General features: G+C 40.3%; 2 protein-coding genes across 4 annotated transcripts in view; one reads left to right on the forward strand and one right to left on the reverse strand.

The window, feature by feature from the left end:
* The window catches only part of LOC111875062 (zwei Ig domain protein zig-8), a 271,936-nt gene extending 266,166 nt beyond the window's left edge, over positions 1-5,770 (forward strand). The window contains exon 4 of the mRNA XM_023871103.2: positions 5,632-5,770. Within this exon, the coding sequence (XP_023726871.2) occupies positions 5,632-5,744 (113 nt within the window). The 3' untranslated portion in view covers positions 5,745-5,770. The remainder of the gene's footprint in view (positions 1-5,631) is intronic.
* A 14,919-nt stretch (positions 5,771-20,689) lies between these two features.
* LOC111875061 (facilitated trehalose transporter Tret1) overlaps positions 20,690-23,068 on the reverse strand; it is a 10,980-nt gene continuing 8,601 nt past the window's right edge. For all 3 annotated transcript variants that reach the window (XM_023871102.2, XM_033755706.1, XM_023871101.2), the window contains one exon: positions 20,690-22,219. In XM_023871102.2, coding sequence (XP_023726870.1) covers positions 20,859-22,219 — 1,361 coding nt within the window. In that variant the 3' untranslated portion in view covers positions 20,690-20,858. The remainder of the gene's footprint in view (positions 22,220-23,068) is intronic.

Raw genomic sequence — 23,068 nt, forward strand, 5'->3', positions numbered from 1 at the left:
CCAAAATGGGAGTGGGAGGAAGAAAGAAATCTCAAATTATGTAATTAAAGGGTACAAACAAGGTAGGTAAATTAAGTTTTTGTAAGAAGTCTCCCTGAATCAACTGAGTTGAATCAGTAGAGAGAAGTAAATCGATTCAGTGAATGACGTCACAGAGTAATTTCGAATTGACGATTCAACCCTCAGTGCAGTAAGTACATGATATAAGGGCTCGAGAACGGAGCAGTGAGTTACGAACGGTGAGCTGATAACTACACCTCCAGTAACAGAGCAGTCAAACCTCTGCGACAGACATATGCTTAACAAGCTATTTTATATTTATCCTGTGTAACTCATTTTTCTATTTTCCTTACTGTAAAAGACATTGCTTTTTAATAGGAATAAAATACTTCAGCTTCACAACTGAAAATGTATACGCAATTATCTGTTTTCCATGCATGCTACGGGTCTCACTCATCTTGTCCTTCTTGATTTAATAAGTTTAAAAATATTGGCTGCAAAGTACAATTTATGTGTTTTTATCTAATGTTATGTTACTTAATTCCTCATAATCTTCATATTTTCCTCACTAATTTGTTCGCCAATTCGCTAATAATAATGCATTAAAAGAAGCGAAATGTGGAAAGCCTAATAAACAAATTGCTGGGGTTTTGGACTTTGTCCATTGTCCGATATTCTAAACACTAGAGAACTCAACGTTTCCTAAACTGGCTCCGTTTCCGTTCTCAGGTGAGGAAGGAGACATCTACTATGTTGTGTCCTTGGAAGAAACTAACTCCTATTGCTGCACAACACATGTCAGTATAACTATATCTATATAAATGCCTGCTACTGGACTATTTCAGGTGGCTGATAATTTCTTCTAGCAGGAAGATGGTATGGCTTTTGGAAGCTCTCTGTCACCCATAGTTAGCAAAATCTATATGGAGCATTTTGAGGAATTGACTCTTTTCTCGGCAAAACAAAAAAGCATCACTGTATACAGTATGTTGGTGACATATTTGTGGTCTGGCTGATAATCCTGAACGGTTACAGAATTTTCTCAGCCACCTCAGTAGTTTAAGGCCTTCCATCCAGTTCACTATGGGAACGGAGTCAGACAGCGCGATTCATTTTCTGGATGTCTAGTCATCGCGAAAGGGACGACACTGAGCATCAAAATTTATAGAATATCCACCCACACTGGCCGAAAATTCAACTTCAAATCCAACCATCCGCTGAAAAGAGCTTCGATTCAGTGTCGTCACAAGAGATCTTCCTTCATATTCGAACAACGACAGGATCTGTTTAATTAAATAGGTAACCTGAGACGTGATATTCAGCTCAGCAGCTATCCCCAAGGTTTCGTTGACTCGGTTGTTAATTCCAAGGGCCGTAGCCTTCCAAATAAAGAGAATAATTCTCTGGGTTTTGTGTATATTCACTGAGTTTCTATTCTTCTTACTGAAACGCAGTCTAATAAAAAGAAAGTAAAAAAATAAGTCATCATTTTCGATTTTGGGTAAATTTCCCAGCCTCGAGGGACCCCTGACGATAATTTTGTCTCATCACTATGACTGAGTCACAGGACTCGGTCGAGAGACATGAATATCCATTACGAAATATTTAAGCTGCATGATTTGCACTAGTCTCTAGAAATTATGAAGACGCTTAAAAAGGATAAGATGAGACTGTCTGGGCAATGGAAAATTATAAATTTGTACACATTTTATTTATTCATTTATTTTACCTGAAGTGGGATGATATTTGAAGAGTATTCGTAAATAAAAGGATAATATTAATTAGATCTTAATTAAGTAATGTTTAATGGGATTTAACTGGATCTAGATAGGGACAAACAGCAGGATTTCTTGAAGAGTGTACAGCACATTTGAATATCGTAGGAGGTGGGAAATTTCATAATCAACTGAGTGGAGATTAACGTCACAAGAATTCCCCGCCAAGGAATTCGTAAAATTTATTAAGCTATTGGAGTCCAAACGGACTCCAGCCAACGAAGCATGTGGCATTTCTCTTTCCCTTAAACAAACTGCAGCTATACGTTCACTTTTACGAGTAACTTTTATAACGACATAGCCACGCGGTACAGAACCATCCGTATTGATTGTGACATTTGAATATACGAGTAATGCCTGCAGCAGCTGGGCTGCCGATACAAAATTGGGGTATAAAAAATCTTCCCTAACGAGTCCCCTTTTCAGTCAGTTATATTAAAATCAGTGCTGTTACTTACTGATATTTTGTTACACTAAATACATATATAGTCGTATATTCTCTGATGCCGCCGCACATTTCGTAGAGCTGGACTGACGTTCCTAATAGCAGCGTTGTTAGTGCAGGCAAGTTGAATCTGTAAATTACCGTCTTCTGGAATATGACGTCATGTAGTTTGGTTGACAGGTACTGGCGTTACGGAGGAACCTACTCCATGCATCTTCCGCGAAGATAAATGAACCACGCGAAGGAAAATAGTGCGGTTATGGAGAAGGGAGTACCGTGATTGTAGTCCAGTAGCTTTTTAAGATCCTGTCTTCTAACTCTGCATCCTTGCAACGTCTTCCAGGGTCGACTAAGGTAGACCGCACACCGTCATGCGTCAAGATATGTAACAGTCAAGACATGATGTCTGCGACATGACTCAAAGAAAGGAGCACTATTGAAACAAATGAGATTATGAAAACCTTCGCACACTGGTCTGAGTCATTATGCTGACGTCAGCTTCGTGCTGACGAATCACGAATGAAGTAAGACTGCATATTTTCTCTCATGTCTTGATGCTTGTTTTGACGCAGTAGGTATGTGGCTGCCCTTACTGTTCGACCCTGAGGATGGAGGCACAATGTTCCACCGAAATGTCCGTAACCTACCAAACAGCACAGCTTCGAATCCCAGAGTAGGATATTCTTCAACTATTAATTTATTTGCGATAGTGTTTTCAGCACTTTTCGCGAGGAGTCTGGAATACGGTTCATTGTGTCATGATGAATTGTGTTACACTTATGCATTGTTGCACAGGTCTGTGTCTATGTCTGTATGTGTGCATACCTTATGGTCACATCACCCTTTCTATTTAGTACGTTCTTCTGTTATACAGTTTTGATATATGCACTACATTTCGTACATACATTTATTAAATTTCGAATGGGTATGCAACCTGAATGACATGAGTTAGAGACTGTTCAGATTAAGAAGTTGGAAATCTACGCGTAGCTACGTAGTTCCACCGCGTTCATCCACTTTAGTTTAATTATACAAGAAAATCACAAGACTTTATAGAACGTTTATTAGGTAGAAATAAAGTGTCTTTTTTCTTATTTTCCATTCAAACTTCTGCTTGGAAAAGTTGTCGATCTCATAAACATGTAGCGAGTTGTGCCAGAGATGAGTGCACAAATGCATACGTATTTGTATTAAGGGTGCCTTACTGTTGTCCGATTTTAACGTAGAATGTGTACAAAAGTTTAATAAACCTCCCCGGTATCAAGTTTCTTACTAATTCGAGTAACGGTTCTAAAATTGTGAAAATTATCCACCTATTTAAATGCTGAGAGAATATAAGAGATGGGCGGGTGAACATAAACTACAAATAAGGTATTTTCTTCTACTTTGTTATGCCTATTAATGGGGAAGTGATATCCTTTTCATGTATCCTTTTTATAATGTAGTTGTATAAGACACAGACTAATATTATCTTCCCTCGACGTTTTACAGTTAAAAATTCTTCCATAACCCTTTCCCCCTTGCGTGATATATGTCACAGCCATCTGATCTGAGATGTATTTGTGGATTTACAGTAATCTGTATGACTGCCCCATTTTATTCGTATTGCTAGCCTAGAACCTCAATTGCACGCCCACGCAGAGCGTCACAGACTATTGTCTCCTTTTACTAAACCGTTGTTTTTATTAAATTTTGGTTTTTTATCACCAGCCTGTCTTGTCAATCCCCTTTACGGTCTGGTAAGTCTAGAGGTTTTTCGTGAGTAACTGAATATTTTGTTGGAATTTTATTTAGGCACAAAGAGCCATCTACAATGGTGCTCCTTAAAACACATAAACACAGTTGCTGCTGAAGAGAATGGCTAGTGGAACCTCTCATTATGCAAATTCATCTTTCCTCCTCTCACTGCCTCTTTTCTAGATCCCAGTATTCTCCTCAGCACTCTGATTTTCAAGTTCCTTCCAACTGGGCTCGTTCCTCAGAGCTAGATATCAAGTTTCACGACCAAATAAACAATCGGCACTGTCTAAAAGTATTGGTTAACTTATGTTTACATTCTGTTTCTTTGTTTACTCTATTTTGTTATTGAAGATTTGTTTCACCATACTCCAGTAACTCACACTCTATAACATTGAATTTTTGGGTGAGGTAAGGTAAGGTAAGGTAGAACTATCCTTTTAACAAGTCGTGAAGGCACATATTGTGAGACGTCGAGGCCCCCACATTTGTCTAGACAATCGGCTATCAGATGGCGCTCAGGTTGTCAGCCTTACATTCCGGCCGCCCTTTACTCCCCAAGAAGATTCCTGGCACTCATTTCTGCTAGACGCTGAGTCGACTCCATGACCATAGTGCGGCTGGAAAGATTAAGTAAATTGAAAAATCCACCTCATCGGGATTCGATTCCGCTACCTTCCGGCTTGTAGCACAGTGCCTCAACCAACTACGCTACCGCGTGCCTCTTGAATTGTTGGATAATGGTGAATAATTATGAAGCGATAGTAGCCCACTTTAAGCTACTACTTCGGAATTCGCCTAGAGGGGCTGAGGAAATCCACGAGTAACCTCAGCCAAAATATTCGGTGTCCCAACCGAGAATCGAACCAAAGTACTTCGATTCTTGCGTTACTGGAGAGGAAATTATAAGGTAAAATATTCTTCAGAGAATGGCAACAATCAATACCCGTAATAAATTTGCTCTTAAATTATTACGAATTCTCTGTATTCACTGGTCAGTCCGTAGGCCTATCTGTTCCAGCTCCATCTGTTCAGCAGAAAATGTCTTCTTCCTCGTAGCTCATCAGGTTTAACCAGTCAGACTCCTATCATCATTTCTAAATGTTAACTTTACTGGCAATCTTATCACATCCATCCTGTTCCGGATATGTCTACTCGGTATAAGGTAAACGTTAAAGCTATCCCTATAACAGGCCGTGAAGGTACATAGGGTTGTGAGACATCGAGGCTCCCATACTTTCTCTAGGTAGTCGACTCACAGATGACGGTAAAGTTGTCAGCCTTAAGGGCCGGCAGCCTTTTATCCCCCAGGAAGATTCCTGGTACTCATTTCTGTTAGAGACTGAGTCGACCCTAGGGCCATACTACTGTTGGAAGGATTAGATCAATTGGAGAAAAATCTACGTCATCGGGATTCGAACCCGCGACATTCCGACTTGTAGCATAGTGCGTCAAGCAACTACGCTACATACCTACTCGGTAAACGCATAAAATGCATCAGGTCATAGAAGAATTTTTGTATAGGTGAAAAATGAACCTGTTGTCCAAAGAGAATGCCGTATGCTGACTCTTCAAAAACGTACTACGTAGAACTAAGACCACAGTAACTCACCGAAGTCTGGCAGACATCAAGGTATGCTAATTGGTTAACTTTCCTACTTTTATTTGTTGCAGGTGAACATCCGGCCGCCATGCAACACGGAAACAAGAGCTCGGCAAGCGTCTCCATTTCTGTACACATTATTGTATATAGTTTTACAGTTTTCTTAATAAAACGAATGAGATGAAAAACCCGATCACTGCTGCTTCTAGGTTTATGATTTTATATATAAAAATATACTTCTTAAAATGTTTCTTGTTTTTAATTCATATACCAAACCCACGTTTTCTGAACTCTGAAGTTACGGATTATATACAAGTATATACGCATGCAAATTCGTCATTTCCTTCAATTCCTTTCTCCATAAATATTTTTGACAGCGTTTAAAGTATTTTCAGTGCATCTGAGCAGAGGCTACTTATCACTGAAGAGCGGTAAGCATTTTTCTATTTAAGTGTGTATATTCACATAGATATATATGCGTATTCCTTTTACAGTTCACATCGTCTTTCACTTCCTCGTGTATTCCGCTTTTTTTTTCTTTCTTTCAATCTTCATTCTTCATACAGTTACCAGCTTCCTGGACTTTGCCCAAAGTTATCCCTGTAAGGCTAGGAACACACACAGCGACATCGGTCGTACGACGTCCGTACGGTTCATGTCGCATCAAGTAGTAGAATAAAAAGTGTAGTCTTAGCTTTCATACGTGACGACATGCGACATCTACCGTACGACAGTCGGAGAGTAAAGAAATGTATTTGATTGCTCTAGTGTGAAAAGGAGGTCGTACGGCAAAAACTTTCCGTACGACCGATGTCGCTGTGTGTTCCTACCCTAACTTGCTGTGGAGGCCCATAAGGTTGTGACATGTTGAGGCTCACATATCTTCTAGACAATCGGCACACAGATTGCGATGAGGTCGTCATCCTTACGCGCCAGCCGCCCTTTACCCCCAAAGAATATTCCTGGTACTCATTTCTCATAGAGGCTGAGACCACCCCAGGACCATAGTGCGGCTAGAAGGATTAGGTTAATTGAAAAATTTAATGATCTCACCGGAAACCGAACACAAGGCTTTCCGGTGTGTAACAATGCCTCAACCAACTGCAATACCGCGTGCCCCGGGGTTTGCCCATAGTCCCGTTTTATTTAAAAGAACGTTTCGAAAACTGGACTCTGCCTCCTTCCTCAGTTGGACTCAATCGACAGGGTTACTCCTTTTCCGAACAAGGAACCAACACAAGCCAAACACAACGTAAACCATCAGAGGGAATTAGAACAAAATTTTTAAATGTCACATGCATGAAAACTTGCACCTATGGCATCCATAATGTAACGGCCAGAGTCATTAAAATCGTAGAGTAGGCCTTTTATCTGACGATGGAGGCACAGTCCAGTCTTCGACACGTTGTTGTAAAGAAAAATGGGATAAAAGACAATGTCCAAAATTTCAATAATTTTATTGATATGCCAACTTCACGAACGTTTAGATCTTACTGATCCTTCGTGCCTGCCGCTCCATGGCTTCTTCTGCTTCGGTCTTTCCCATGTATTTCTAATTCTGTGTTGCTTCCGGTTTTCTGTAGGAGTGAAGTTCAACATTTCATTTTACAAAATTTCTTCTGGCAATCGTAGAATATGTCCTATGATTACATTCTTTATCTATAATTTTAATTGATAGCAATTAAATCAATCGGCTGAGGACTGGTCGATCGGGGATCGATTCCTGGAAGGGGGACTACATACAGTATTATATTTAAGCATCATATTGCACTTTATACGATATATGATATAACTCCGTGCTAAGTGCAAACTATATGTATAGGTCTTTCGTTTTGTTCTCCTTTATACACTACATGTTTCGGCCCCAAATGGCCATCATCAGGTGTATACACTCACGTATCTCTTACACTGCACTTATTTATAACATTTAAAATTTATAAACATAGGCACGCACACAGGGAGACTACACAGAATAACACCTATACAGTACTGGAAACAAGAAGCAGCCGCTGCAGCACAATAGACATAGGGCGAGTAATCCTGACAATTTTAAATTTTAAAATTTAGAGAGAAAAAAGTTTTAAATTTTATAAGTGCTAATTCAGAGAAATCAAAATTGACGCGTGTAAATAACAAAGATATCAACAAAGTAGATTTTTGTAATAACGAAAGGAACAATCAAGAAGACCTATGTTTTTAAATTTTAAATGTTATAAATAAGTGCAGTGTAAGAGATACGTGAGTGTATACACCTGATGATGGCCGTTTGGGGCCGAAACATGTAGTGAAGAAAGAGAACAAAACGAAAGACCTATAAATATAGTTTGCACTTAGGACGGACTACATACAGATTGGCTATGGGGACCAAACATCCACTTCTCCAGTGCGTACTGGGTATAAAGCAAGGAAACTAGAAACTGGCCATTCTCTTGCACGTAGAATGCTTTGAGCCTTGTCTTCCCCTCAGTCATATCTTCATATTATGCTACTTAGGTACGCGGTATCCTTCTCTGATGTACTGTACTCGTATACGTAGGGTAATTTTGAAGCGGCGAGGAGAGAAGTGGGTCCCCAAATTCTGTATTTAAGCAGCCCCAAAGTCGGTTTTCAGAGGACCTCCTTATGATGTTAATGGGTAGGTTACATTATGAAGATAAATATCCCCCCCCCCCCAAGTTCCTCTCTTCTTGTTTTCTTTTCACCTTCCTTTTCTCCTGTTTCTCTTTACAATNCCCAGATTCATATCGTCTTGTATACTTCCCACTTGCCTTTTCTCCGGTTTCTAATGAAAATAACTCCATTGTGTACGGTCTTGGCAGAAAAGATGGCAATTACTCAGCCGAGTCAAATAATACCCTGATTTAATAATGCTTGAAGTTACACACTGTGTTCACAGAAACCCATTAATGAAGGCTGCCACGACCCAGTTGAGTCCAGTCCACACTCTCGCACCCAACTCCGCCAGGATCGATTTCGGTAAAGAAAACTATCTTCTGGAGGGCTACGGCGTGAAGTCTGATAGACGCTTACCACTGTTTCCGAGGAAGTGCTGTTTCTACTTCCAGAGCGGAGGAGTAAGCCAAGGAAGCGAGCAACAAGCAGAGTGGGGTGTTCTGCGTAATGTTTGCTTGCCGTGTTCTTCGGCACTAAGTTTGTAGGCAATATGTTCTTTAGAAATGTCGGAAAAACTCTACCCGATTATTCGGCATAATTTCTTAATAGAATTATCTCCATAGCTCCCACCGTACGAACCTGAAATCTCACATGAATCTCACTATATTTTCGCTTGAAAATTTGGACAAGAATCCTATGGCTCAACATGGGGACAGTGGCGGACTTTTGTGAACGCGGTGATGAATCTTCGGACTCTTAAAATGGCAGGAAATTTCTCGACAACCTGAGCAATTATGATCTTCTGAAAGAAATACTCTGCACCAAGCGTTTATTACTTTTGTTTCATTGTTGTCACAGCTTCAGTTATTATTATATAAGTACAAATCACTCCGTCCAATGTGACATGTAAGTTTTTACTACGTTAAAACTTATCTCCCTTGCATGTTTCGGTCCTCACTGGCCATCTTCAGAAGGAACATCATTACAAACTGGAAACTACCATCACAATAGGTGTTTTGATTTAAAATGTATACACATATCCTATAATGCACAGTACGCATAAAGTCGAACGTTTCACAATCACAGCAGCTTCCTGGTGTTGTAAAGTTTTTAAAAGTTTCTAGATGTTATTTAAAAAACCTTTATTGTCAATAGTTAAAATTTTTTAAACCACGTAGGTTCGTGTCCGTACTCCTATCGTCTTTCTTGTATGGGGCAGATTTTGTACCGCCTGTCTATCTTGATGAGGAGGTTCTTGATGTGGTCCAGGGTTTGTTCGTGGCTTGCTGTGTTGTTTTCAGGAGGCACAAAGTCTGCCCCATACAAGAAGGACGATAGGAGTACGGACACGAACCTATGTGATATAAAAAAATAAAAGAAAAAATAACTATTGGCAATAAAGATTTTTTAAATAACATCTAGAAACTTTTAAAAACTTTACAACACCAGGAAGCTGCTGTGATTGTGAAACGTTCGACTTTATGCGTACTGTGCATTATAGGATATGTGTATACATTTTAAATCAAAANTTTTAGTAATAAGTTTCTAAATTTGGTGATCTGTTGTTTGTTACATTTGACAGTTAATTTTGAAACTATAGATTTTCTAGATATTCGGTAGAACGCCTTGGGTGGGAATAGGCTCATTGGAAGGCTTGTATTTAAATTATAACTCAGCATTTCGTAATAACATATATCATACATCTCTCTTTGTTCCTCTGGTAAAGTGGTTCGATAAATTGATACAAATAGATGTTCGCTGTAATCGCGTTTAATTTGTACATATTTATTGATTATCTGAGTTAAATTGCTAGATGGCATCCTATTCAATGAAACTGTTCAATTAGCTCTGCACAAAGGAAAACCTTTGCAGTGTCTCTTTACACTTTACTGTATAATTAACTGTTATTTGCGGAAATATGCAACTGCTATCATACCCAATTCTGTACTGAGATACAAATGAATTTTGAACTTACTTTGATCTTTAGAAAGTAATTGAAATGTAATGAGCTCTAGGAAGAAATTACAGCGCGTGATTTCCTCCAAAACTTTCAAACTGCTCCTACATACTACAGCAGGAAGAGCCATGGATTAGTAATCGTCACTAATTACTGACCCATTTCTGTGCACAAAAATTTTCAAGTATGTTAATTTTCATGTATTCCTTCCTCTTTTTCTTCGTTCTAAAGCTGTAGGCTTCCACGGCGTCTTCAGGTTCTCACCGATTTTCCAAATTCCTTCCTTGGAATTTTCAAGGTTACATTTCGCAGACAGATAGGGCCTTAGACCTCCGCACAACTCCAACCTGGAAGACTACGAATTTTAATTTTCAGTTTTCGTCTCCTGAAGAAGCTGAGTTCTCTACAGCCATCGAGTCTTCTCTGCTCCTTGCAGACTTATCGTAATTTAATCTCTCTCGTGTGACAGAGCAGGTTCCGATTACCGACCCTGTCAGCTGCTTATTCGTCAGATACAGCCTGAAAAATCAGAATTAGGGTATCTTTGTGTTTGCAATTGTTGGCATGTAAATTACTTCATTACTTACTTACTTCTGGAACTGAGCCCTTCTTGAGGAGCCGCCACTTCTGCTGCTACTCAAGAATTTCCCAGCATTTTATGGAACCCGAAGGTTCATTACCGTGTTCACAAGAGCCCTCCACTGGTCTCTATCCTGAGCAAGATATATCCAATCCATATCATCCCATCATATATCTCTAGGATCCATTCTAATATTGTCCTACCACATACGCCTTAGTCTTCCCTGTGGTCTCCTTCCTTCTGGCTTTCCCACCGATATCCTATATGCATTCCCCTTCTCCCCCATTCGTGCTATATGCCCTGCCCACCTCATCCTCCTTGACTTGATCATTCTAGTTATATTTGGAGAGAGTACAAGTTATGAAGCTCCTCATTATGCAGTTTTCTCCAACCTTCTTTCACTTCATCTCTCTTCGGTCCAAATATTCTCCTCAACAATCTGTTGTCGAACACCTTCAGGCCATGTTCCTCCCTTAATGTCAGAGTAAATAACTTCATGCATAATGAAAATTCATATTTTGAAAACCATTATTCCTGCAAAAATAACTGGTTCATAACACATGTTCAAATTGCAGGTTTAGTTTAATTCTACACGATTTTCGATGGGTGATTGTATAACTCAGTAGGAGACAAACTTGTTTATAGTTTCAGTGTAGCGTAATATGTTCTCTGAGCGGGTACTTTCTTAATGAAAGAGCGTGAATGTCAGAATGGTACGGAAAGGCACACACAAACCAATTTAAGGAAAGTACACGTTCTTCAAATTTCAAATTCTTTTAACTTTTGCTTATATGGACTTTCAGTATCATATGACATACAGTCACTAAAATACATGAAAGTTATTAAATTTTTCAGTACAGAGAGCCATTTCTGATATTCGAGAAATTTTTCGAAAGCAACGCTAATGATGTAAGCCTCAAAATAATTATTGACGAAAGGACATAGATACAATCTGACTCGCGATGTGTACAATAAAATTCTTCGACATGAAAGAATAAGTAAGACGAAAGAGAGATAGATGTTGGTAAATTCATGTAGTGCGAGGTCCTTACTGAAAGCCGGTCACTCAGTCAGGAAATCCCCGCCTTCTTCATTACCGTATTCAGTCGATCCCGCCTCTGGACCTTCTCTATTAAGTCATTTGGATTTAGTCTACCATTTCCGCTTTATTTCTCACACATTTTTGTTTAATATTTATTTATAGGCTTCCAACTTACGCCCTTCCTTGAAGTTATCTGATTAAAATTATAAAAGAATTTACAATTTCTAAGAAATATAATGCATTTTCGGCCCATCTCAATCCCGTTGATCTAATAAAATTAGAAAAATAAATAAATTTAATGTTGCGTTAATTGATGAACATTTAATTTTAAAGAATTTGATTAAATTAAAGTAAGAAAATGCAATTTTTGAAATTTTAAGGATTATACTACTTGAAGTGTCATAGAATTTATACAAATACATGTATGTGGTTAATTTGCCGTATATTAAATCTGTATATACTAAATCTAGATCGTCCTGGCGGTGATTGACCCCGGGAGCCGAGACTTCCGCCAGGGCATTGGTTTTTTTCACCACGTTGACCTAATCCAACCTCCTGCCAAGTGAAAATTAGAGGATTTCCTCCGAGGAATACAGCAGACGGAACGTGAAGCTGCCACACCTACCTAGTTCCGAGGTTAATGCTTAAGGCTCCGCACATATGCCAGCGCGTATGGGTGTGTAAGACAGAGGGCGAGGCATAAGATTTAAAATCAAAACCCATAAAAATCAACCAACTTAAGCCACATTTTACTTACTTACTTACTTTTCCTTGGCTCTATGGTCCCCTAAGAACCTTGGCCTCCTTTAGGACAGATGGCCATTCTTCCGCACCTATAACTTTCCTCCCGCTACCATCTCTCCGCTTCCAGATCGCATAGCTCTTCTAAACTTTCCTTCACCTTTCCCCCAAATTATCCATCACTGAGTTTCTTAATGTATATTTTTTTCAGGAATATGTTCTACATTCCTTCTTGGATAGCTCAGCCTGTATAGTGAAGGATTACAAGCTGGACGGGCGGGGTTATATTCCCAGCAGGTTCAAGATATTTTTCTCTACTCCACAGCTTCCAGACCGCCTCTGCTGCTCACTTAGCCTCCTATCGAATACGTACAGGGAACTCTTTCTCCTGGGGTAAAGCGGTTGGAGCCTGAAGCTGACTAAGTACCTCCTTCTAGTGCAGAGAAGGAATGATACCGCCATACTTCACTGGCACGTACGTCTTCATAGCACGATGCGTAACTAATTAAGCACAGAGACAACTTTAATTTTTAACTCTTTCACCCCTACCATTCAAACTGCCTACTTTGAGTGACCCTATCAGCAACTTGCTCTCCCGTTAACATAGCTATCCAAGTGATCAGGACAATCAGACCTCCCACCACGTTAAGGTAATAGTCAGGAAAAGGAGACAATTTTGATTTCAATACGTGCTTTCCATGTCATCGAATGCATATTTTATACCGTCACACTCATTCTTCAAAGTTACGTGGGCTAAAAGAGTTAACATCGCTTGTGGTGTAGGCATCAGTTACGAAAATTAAGATCTACCTTTGAACAATGTAAACTGATGTTATGCTGTAATCTAATCCATTCTGGAATGTAGTTCCCGCTGTATTTTAATTTAATATTTTGGCAGAACATGGACAGTAATTATAGGCCCACATTTAAAGCATTGATTCATTTACGCTGACGAATTTATAAGCTTCGTGCTGGAGGTAGGCGTGCAGCAGATGCATATGAAGCAACAACTCAATGACAGCTGTACTGGCTCTATGAAGATCACCTGACATTTGCTAAAATTAGCGTAACATGTACCAATAAAACGTGAAATAATATGGCACACGACCCAGTGTATTACACTCAGCTGTCATCTAGTATCGTCTAAACTTGCCTCTCGAATAAGCGACATCACAAACAACGAAACTCACTCAGGAGACACTGAAATAGCCATTTAGTAATTTTTCAGCTTCAATGCTTAAAGATTTGTTCTCCCCGAAAAGAAAAACCACATTAAAAGGAAAAATCTGTAGTTGGTCAATGTGGAATCAACTGAAATTGTTAAGATGCGGGTGACCCAAATTTACTATGCACCTACACTATCTGCTTATCTATGGCTCTACAGTAATTTTGTTTGACCTCGGCCACTTCTTCAGTTTCTTAACCCTATACATAGTCGTTGACCTTAAGGGCCGCGCCATAGCTCAAGCGGTTAGTCGCTGGCTTCCCATTGCGGCGGCCCGGGTTCGATCCCGGGTCTGGTCAAGTGGGATTTGTGGTGGACAAAGTGGCGCTGGGGCAGGATTTCTTCGAGTACTTCGGTTTCCCTTGCCAATCTTCATTCCACCAATTGCTCCTCAATCACCCTCACCTATCACTGGCTGGTTGAATAGGCCAGAAGTGGCCGCAGTACAAATAGTCGGTGGCCGCCTCTGTGATCTAGTGGTGACAGTTCCTAGCTACAGATCCAGAAGTCCGGGTTCAATGCCGGGCGCTACCAGATTTTTTTAGAATTAGTGGGTCTGGAACGGGGTCCACTCAGCCTCGTGAGGATAATTGAGGAGCTACTTCAAGGAAATAGCGGCCCGGTCTAGAACACCGAAATTTACGGCCGTGGGGATTCGTTGCGCTGACCACGCGACACACTCTATCCGCTAAATTTAGCACTAACTTCGTCGACAAGCGGTGGTCGCTCAGCAGGTATAGCTCGTTGCGGACTACAGGACACGGAGTTTTGTTTGTGTGGTACACAGTCGGTAGACTTCCTTGGACAGGGGATCAGCCTGTCGCAAGGCCGCTACCTACAGACAGAACAACACAGACAGAATAAAGACGCGCAAACCCCATGTTTTGAGTGGAATTCGAATCCATGATCCCAGAATTCGAGCGAGCGCAGAGAGTTATCGCAGATAGCGCGGCCACTGTGATCGGCATGCACCTATACTGCAAACGACAAAACCGCCTCATTCTTAGCATTAATATTCATAAATTGACACAACAGACGGGCTTCTCGTAGGGCAGCACAAGTAGGCTGCCGAAGAAACATTCGCACCTGAATCCTCACGAGCTAACATGAGTGCATCAATTGAAATAAATGGTGAACGCCAGGCGTGTTTAATATTGGCTGTGGTTCAGAGATGTAGCTACTGCCAATGAAAATTATACTGTGACGTCACATTTTTTACCGATGGGGCATGGTTTCATTTTTCCGCTTATGTCAACAGCCGAAACAGACGCGTTTGATCAGCAACTAATTGTGTGAGATCAAGGATACACGACTACACGACCAGAAGGTAAGTGAGTGCTGCGCCATAACACGAAATCATATAATTGGTCCCATATTCTTCTATGACGCTCTCTATTCGGAACGTTACTGTGAAGTGATTCTTTGCCCCTTCAGTGGGAGGAAGAAATGCCCACAGCTCCTGCACACAGAGCGACTGTTTCCGCGACGCTACTGCGCCATTTGTACGGGGAGAGAATGATTTCAAAAGACATTTACCCGCCACTGTCGCCCGATCTTACATCCACTGATTATTATCTGCGGGGAGCAGTGAATGGCGCAGTTTACAAAGACAGGTTTCACATTCTCCTTGAAGTGGAGGAAGCCACTGCAGCTCCCATCAGGAACCACCTGTCGATTGATTTGTCGTGTGTGTCTGCAGAACAGGATGGCACATTTAGATGCTTGCGCGACCATTTCCAACATTTTTCTTAACACAAGTAAGTATGAGAACTGTATTTACGAACATTAATACTGAGGCCCATTTATCATTTGTACTGTATATACGAGTATACGTTCAGATATTTTGGAACGACTATAACAAATCAAAACCTCATTCAGGAGGAAATTAAGAAGAGAACGCGGGTAATATTTGCGACCATTCAGTCCATAAAGTTGTGTTTTCTCGTCTGCTGTCTAAAAATATAAAAATTAGAATATAAAAAATTATAATTTTGCCTGTGGTTCTGTAAGGGTGTGAAACTTGGTCTCTGACATTAAGGGCAGAACATAGACTGAGGGTGATTGAGGACATGGTGCTGAGGAGAATATTTGGACCGAAGAGAGATGAAGTGACAAGGGGTTGGAGAAAACTGCATAATGATGAGCTTCATAACTTGTACTCTTCTACAATTAGAATGATCAAATCAAGAATGATGAGGTCGTCAGGTCATGTAGCACGAATGGGGGAGATGAGAAATGAATATAGGATATTGGTGGGAAAGTAAGAATGAAAGAGACCCCTGGGAAGGCCAAGGCGTAGGAGGGTGGACAGTGTTAAAATGGATCTTTAAAAGATAGGACTGAATTGTATGGATTGGATTGATCTAGCTCAAGATATGGACAGTGGATGGCTCTTGTGAACACAGTAATGAACTTTCGGGTTCCATGAAATGCCGGAATATTCTTGAGTAGCTGCACAATTGTCAGCTTCTCGAGGAGGGCTCAGCTCCATGAGTGAGTGAGTGAGTGTAGATGCACAGTGACTTCTGGTTCACCTTGTATCTATGTGAGATTTGAGCTCCTCACGTCGGTAACATAGAGCACTGTCTTCTGGGATGTGACGCCTTGTAGTCTGGTAGCAATTTATTGACATTTGAAGAAACTTACTGCCTCTATCATCTCGCTGGCTGCTTGGTACTTCTTCCTGTTTACGTTTCAATCTGAAGATGGACACGCTATATTCTCCCGAAATGTCAGTAAACTTCTACCAAATTAAACGGCGCCACATCCCAGAATACAACATTCATATCGTTATTATTTGTGTTGGCATATTTAACAAATAAAACTCAAAAAAAAATAAACTCAAATTCTGTTCTTGGCATTTCGTTGACTTTGACTGGGTCCTCAGTAAATAATGAACATTCTTACTTTAAATGTGGCATTCACAAACTGTTATCACAGAGGAACAGGATTGAGAAACATGAGAGTATGAGCAGCCTCACAATATGAACTCTCCACTAAACATTATTCAGGATAACAAGTCAAGGAATGATGACCTAGACTGGACATGTAGCAAGCATGGGAGGAATGAAGGCCGTACCATAGCTCAAGAGGTTAGTCGCTGGCTTCCTACCGCGGCGGCCCAGGTTCGAGCCCGGGTCTTGTCGAGTGGGATTTGTGGAGGACAAAGTGGCTGGGGCAGGTTTTCTCCGAGTGTTTCGGTTTCCCCTGCCAATCTTTATTCCACAAAATTCTCCATCATCATAATCACCCGGGGCAGGTACAATTGGTCAGTCAGTGGCCGACGTGTAGAGTGGACACACGCCCCACTATTCGAATTTAAAAAATAAGGGGAGAAATGAGAGTTGCGCCGGAAAATCTGAAGGGAAGTGGCCGCTTTTGAGACTCAAGAATAGATAAGAGAATAACGGTAAAATGGAGCTTAGAGAAGAAGTTGTGTTAATATTCAGTGGCCCCATCTAATTCATGGCAAGTAGAAACTGAGGCCACTTTTCAATACGATAATGAACCTTCGGCTTCCAAAAAGATAGGAATTTCTCGACTAACTGCGGCATCGTTAGACACTCAACTTCTCAAGCAGGACTCTGCTCCAGGCAGTGAAAGGCGGTTTTCAATGTACCTGGGCAAATCTTAATTCCGATAATTTTATTCCACTAAAATATTTTTGTGCCGGTCACGGTAGCCGAGCGGTCTAAGGCATGCACTGTCTTCGCTCGCTCGGAAGCCGGGATCGTGGGCTCGAATCCCACTCAGGACATGGATGTTTGTGTGCGATTTTCTGTGTTTGTCAACGGGTAGAGACCTTGAGACGAGGTGATCACTCGCCCAAGGAGTCCTACCGAATGTGTAAGATCTAGAAAAACCGAAGTGAACGGAGAAGCTCATGGAGGTAGGCCTAAGCCCACTGGGGCTGTAGTGCCAAGGAAAAAAAGAATATATATTTTTGTTGGCATTTGGAACAAACCCCTGATATTGATTCGTTCCATACAGTGGCACTAGGGCGGTGTGGACTGGGAGACAGTAATATGTAGCAGCTGCCATCTGTTACACAATTGCCGAACTTCTTCAATTTGTAAACCCCATTTTGACGTTCGTATTTCACGTAGTTGTTGCGTCACGACTGTGGGAGAACAACAGGAAACCTACAAAAAGCTGCCTCGTGAAAGACTTTCTTTATTGACATTAATAATGAAATGTCTCCAAACTAAACAATATGGCCCCAAAATATATTCTAATATAATTACTAATAGCAGTCTTTTTAATTATGAATTTTTCGTATTGTACTTATTCGAAAAGTCTCGGCTTGGGATGGAGAATTCGAAATCGGCTCTCCCGACCCTGTTTGAGTTTTCTGTGGCTTTACCAAGTTTTGATTCAATCACTTTAATGGTATTTCAAAAGAATAAATTATGAAGCGAAACATAATATACTAATTACTTACTTACCTACTCATGGAGCTGAGCTCTTCTTGAGAAACCACCATTTCTGAAGCTACTCAAGAATTTCCCAGCATTTTATGGAACCCTAAGGTTCATTACCGTATTCATAAGAGCCCTTCACTTGTCCCTATCCTGAGCCAGATCAATACAATCAATACCATACCAACTTATATCTCTAAGATCTATTTTAATATTATGTACCCACCTACGCCTTGGATTTCCCAATGGTCTCTTTCCTTCTGGCTTTCCCACCAATATCCTATATGCATTCCTCTTCTCTCGTTCGTGCTACACGACCTGCCCATCTCATCATCGTTGACTTTATCATTCTAATTATACTTGGAGAAGAGTATTGGTTACAAGGCTCCTCATTATTCAGTTTTCTCCAACCTCCTGTACTACATATACTGCGTATAAGTTAAATATTTCTGACATTCCGTGAATTATAGCAGTACTAGAGTCTATATTCCTTTGTTTATTTTGCTACAAATTCTTATTACAAAATGCTTAAATTTAAGTTACAATTTACTTACAGTTTTATTATCCTTGCATAGAATTGATTAAGAACTGAAGGAATTGGCGAATCTTAGCCATATTTAATAAATTCTCACTTCAGAACTTCTTACAAGATGTTCCATTCTGTAATACTGCGGTCAGTGTATGAGGCTAACCACCCGCCTCCATCCAGTGTCGAGATGAAGAATGGTGGAGCTATACCTCCACTTCCCCATATGTCATTATGGTGTAGTGTTTATTTAATTAAACACAGAAGAAAATTTACTTTTACCATTCCGTAACTTCAGCAGTAATATTCGTAAAATAAATAATTATATATAATTATTCCACGCACAATTCTGCAGTACTTGTTAATTAACTCAAGATTTCAAAGCAACATTAATAATATCAAAATTGTTTCCTTCCTGTGGGAGTTGCTTTTTCATAACAGAATCTTTTATATTGTCACTAAGTTAACCCTTTAAGGTCTTGTGACCAGGATATGTACAACCTGCTTTTAACACAACGAAATTCTGATTTCTTTCCGCAGAGTATATTTGTGTGTTTCGCATGATTCCCGCAATAAACAGCGATTGTTTCCCTAAACAGTATTAACCGACTGATATTTGTAGCGGAGACGTAATATGTTTCCTGTGAGGTATGAACTGTGCTTTAGAAGAAAATTAGAGTGGAAGTGACCAGCAGTCAGACTCTTCCTTTCACTGAAGAGAACTTCAGGACTCGAACACAACAGTTTTCAACGTGCAAAACCAGGCTGAATCTGTCATAAAGAAAATAAAGAAGCTTCCTTCTTAGGAATGTATCCTCTCTCTCTCTCGCTCTCTCTCTCCCTCTCTCAATCTCTCTCTCTCCAACTTGGAGCATAAGCATGCGTGAAATGCTTTCCTTCACTTCAGTCTCTCACTCCTGAGACAGTCGGTAGGATTCCTTGGACGGAGATCAGACTGTTGCCAGCCCGATTGAAAGACAGTTTCAAAAGCCTTCCACTAATCAAATTTTCCTGCTCTTGAGAAAAACTCTTGCTGTTTTATTGCATTTTTCTTACGCGTATCTTAAAGACAAATACAGGACTAGACTCAATGCAGAATATGACTGAGAGTACATGCAAATATTTCTTCCGTGGAATTTCCTTCAAATCATTGTACCAGTCAAAACAAGCAGAGCCATCAGACTGATATTCGATTGTGTCCTCATCGACTGTGAGAAATGTCGATCGTTAGTCTACCACTGCACCTGCTGAAGAGTGCTTCCATTCAAAATTGCGGTAAGCTGCATGCAACTATTGTATTATTCTTATATTAATAACTAACATATAATGCTTTATCTTACGTGGTTAATATAGGCTGAACATTAATCCGAGACGAGTGAATTTCTGGTGTGGCTACCCTGCGAGCATTGCCCGTCAAATGGGATCGAGGGGCGAGTTAGGTCAAAAGCTGCTTTATATTTTTACTATTTCTGAAGTAAACTTAACAATCTTTAAGTCACTACTGATCAGAAACTGAAAATAGCTTTACTGACGTTGTAATAACTTGGAATAATTTGTTCAATCACAACGCGTGAAAGTGATACATTCATTTCGAATTATTTTGTAAGAGCATCCAAGAGATTATGTATTAAAATAATAGCGGTCCGTCGGAAGTAGAAGTTTTGGAAATGCTACCGTGGACCAAACTGTGCAGTCTTCCTATCCATATATAATTCTTAGTGTTTAAGAGGTAATTAAGAGTTCATTCCCCACCCCTCTCTTTCAAAGCACATTTTTGTTTTCCTTGGCACTAAAGCCCCAGTGGGTCTAGGCCTACCACCATGAACCTCTCCGTTCACTTCGGGTTTTCTAGATCTTACACATGCGGTAGGACCCCTTGGGCGGGTGATCAGCTCGTCGCAAGGCTTCTACCTGTACACAAACACAGAGAAACGCACACACACAAATTAAATATCCATGCCTGAGTTGGATTCGAACCCACGATCCCGGTTTCCAAGCGAGCGAAGACAGTACATGCCTTAGCCCACTCAGCTACCGTGACCGGCTCTTCCAGAGCACATACCGGCATGCAAATACATAACGTACTTTGTAAGTAACATCTGATATCTTGTACACGTATCTAATTGTCACTCGGTGACTGTTTATGACAGCCTGAGCATGATCAATGTAATGCATTGTCTTTTGTTTTATTATAACCTATTTAAGTCTTGACATTTTATTAACTTTTATAGGGTATGAATCTGCATTAAATAATTCGTGTATTTCAGCGAAAGTTTTACCCTTTGTCTCCGGCAAATACCATGAAATAAACACTGCACTAATAAAGCAGTACGCAGAGAAGAGCCAAAATGGAGAATCTGCTCCGGTAGAATCGGTCATAATTTGAAACAATTTGGTCACAACTATGCCTGAGGCTGAGTGCACCAGGAGTGCCAGTGACGCTGCTAAACCCTTAACGTTTGGAAGGAATATTTCACCCATTATTGTGAAGGGCAAAACGCCAAGTGAAAGTGAAAACAGCGAAACGTATGCAACGAGACACGTGATCGGAATCCAATCGACTGTAGATAAATCGACATCTGTTTTGCTCTCCAAGTAGAAGTACAGAGCTAACCCCAGTGTAGACACACCAACCCCGACGGTAGATGAAAGGATAAGGGGTTTGCGACCAACTCGGTCTACCACAGAAGACATGGCTACACTAGCAACTGTTTGGATTCCTCCTGAAATTATAACCGAGATATGCGCATCAATCGAACTTGCAGATCTCTGCAATATCTGCGTCGTGTAAGATACAATTGCCAGTTGACCGCAGAACTGCTGTAACATGACAAGGCTTAGTATCAAAATAAGGGGCCTACGGTTTCCCCTTTTCATGAAAAGATCACGTACAGGAGCTGTTCCCATCTTCAGGGATTCATCCACAATTTTTCTTATTTCTGTTAATTCTTCCTGGACGTGCTGTCTGTCTGTTTTCCCACGCAGGCGCATTAAGGATCTTTCAGCGTCACTCCCCCTACCTTTAAGAAGTAGAAAGTATGGCGATTCAGGCATCCACACCATGACCAGAAGGAACGCAACTGGAAAAACTGCTGATGATATGCCGAGAGTTGTGTATGACACGTAAGGCCCCATGCTGAACTCAAAAAGAGCTCCAATATTGTAAAACAGCTGCACAACAGAACTTAGAATTCCACGAATTTTAACTTCCGAGATCTCAGTCAGATAGATAGGCGTGATGGCAAAGGTGACTGCAACCTCCACACCAATCAGAAAGCGAGCGACATAAAGAGCTTCTACTGAAGCCGTAAAGATAATTATTAGCCAGGCGGCAATGCCGGGAATTGCAGAGAAAATAAGAATACTTTTGCGGCCCATCACGTTACTGAAGTATGCGAGGGGGATCACCCCAGCTACAGAACCCACAGACAACATTGCCACCATCCAGGAGCTCTCGTCTGCAGTCATGGGGATAGGTGAATCTTCAGCCAACAGCTTCGGTATGGTGGGCGCCGTCCATCCTACTCCCAGACCAGTAAGGGTGAAGGCCATTGACGCTGAAGAAGAAAGAAACATGACAGCATACAAGCCATGAGAAATTTAATTATACAGAATTACAGAAATAAAAGAAATGAGGAAAGATAATCAAAAAGAAAGGACGCGTAACAGAGAGAAAGGAAGGTAAGAAAATAAAGGAAGGGCAAGAACGAACACTGAAGAATTCAAATTGGCACTTTTAAATTAGAATAGAATAATACTTTGGCTTCATATTCGATGTTTATTATTATAAACCTACATCTATTTGTTTATTTTGATATCATATTACGGTGTATTCTATCTGTGAATCAAGGTCAAACACTTTTAACAGAGCTCGTTAGTATACTTATTTTTATCATTACTATTCATATCATTATTACAAATTGACTTTAATCTTGTTCAGACAGGACGATAATGAATAGGGTTGTTGTTGGTTCTTACGATGCTGTTAGTACACAGATTATATAGAGCCAAACAGTAGGGTAATTGAATAATGAAAAATTAGAAAAGACTTGGAAGGGAGCAGCCATAGCTTAATCGAGGAACTATTCCGGAATATTCATGAAGAGACTGAGGCAGACCATGACAAATCTTATTTAGGATAACCGGCGTCCCGGCCGCAAATCGAAACGAGCGCCTTCCGAACACAAATCCAAAGGGTCAATGATACGCCAACCCCTTCGAATAAATAATACATTTAACTATTATTGTAATTTTTTTGTATTTTATTATTACTGGTTTACTAATCGAAAAAACTGTTGAATCAGCTTGTTAAACATAGATAACATTATTACTATTACTATTGTCATCAATTTTATTATTTTTGTTGTTTATATTATAATTATTATTATTATGTTACCTAACCAATA

This window comes from Cryptotermes secundus, unplaced genomic scaffold, assembly GCF_002891405.2.
Source record: "Cryptotermes secundus unplaced genomic scaffold, Csec_1.0 scaffold2162, whole genome shotgun sequence".
In the NCBI taxonomy this organism is placed as follows: Eukaryota; Metazoa; Arthropoda; class Insecta; order Blattodea; family Kalotermitidae; genus Cryptotermes; species Cryptotermes secundus.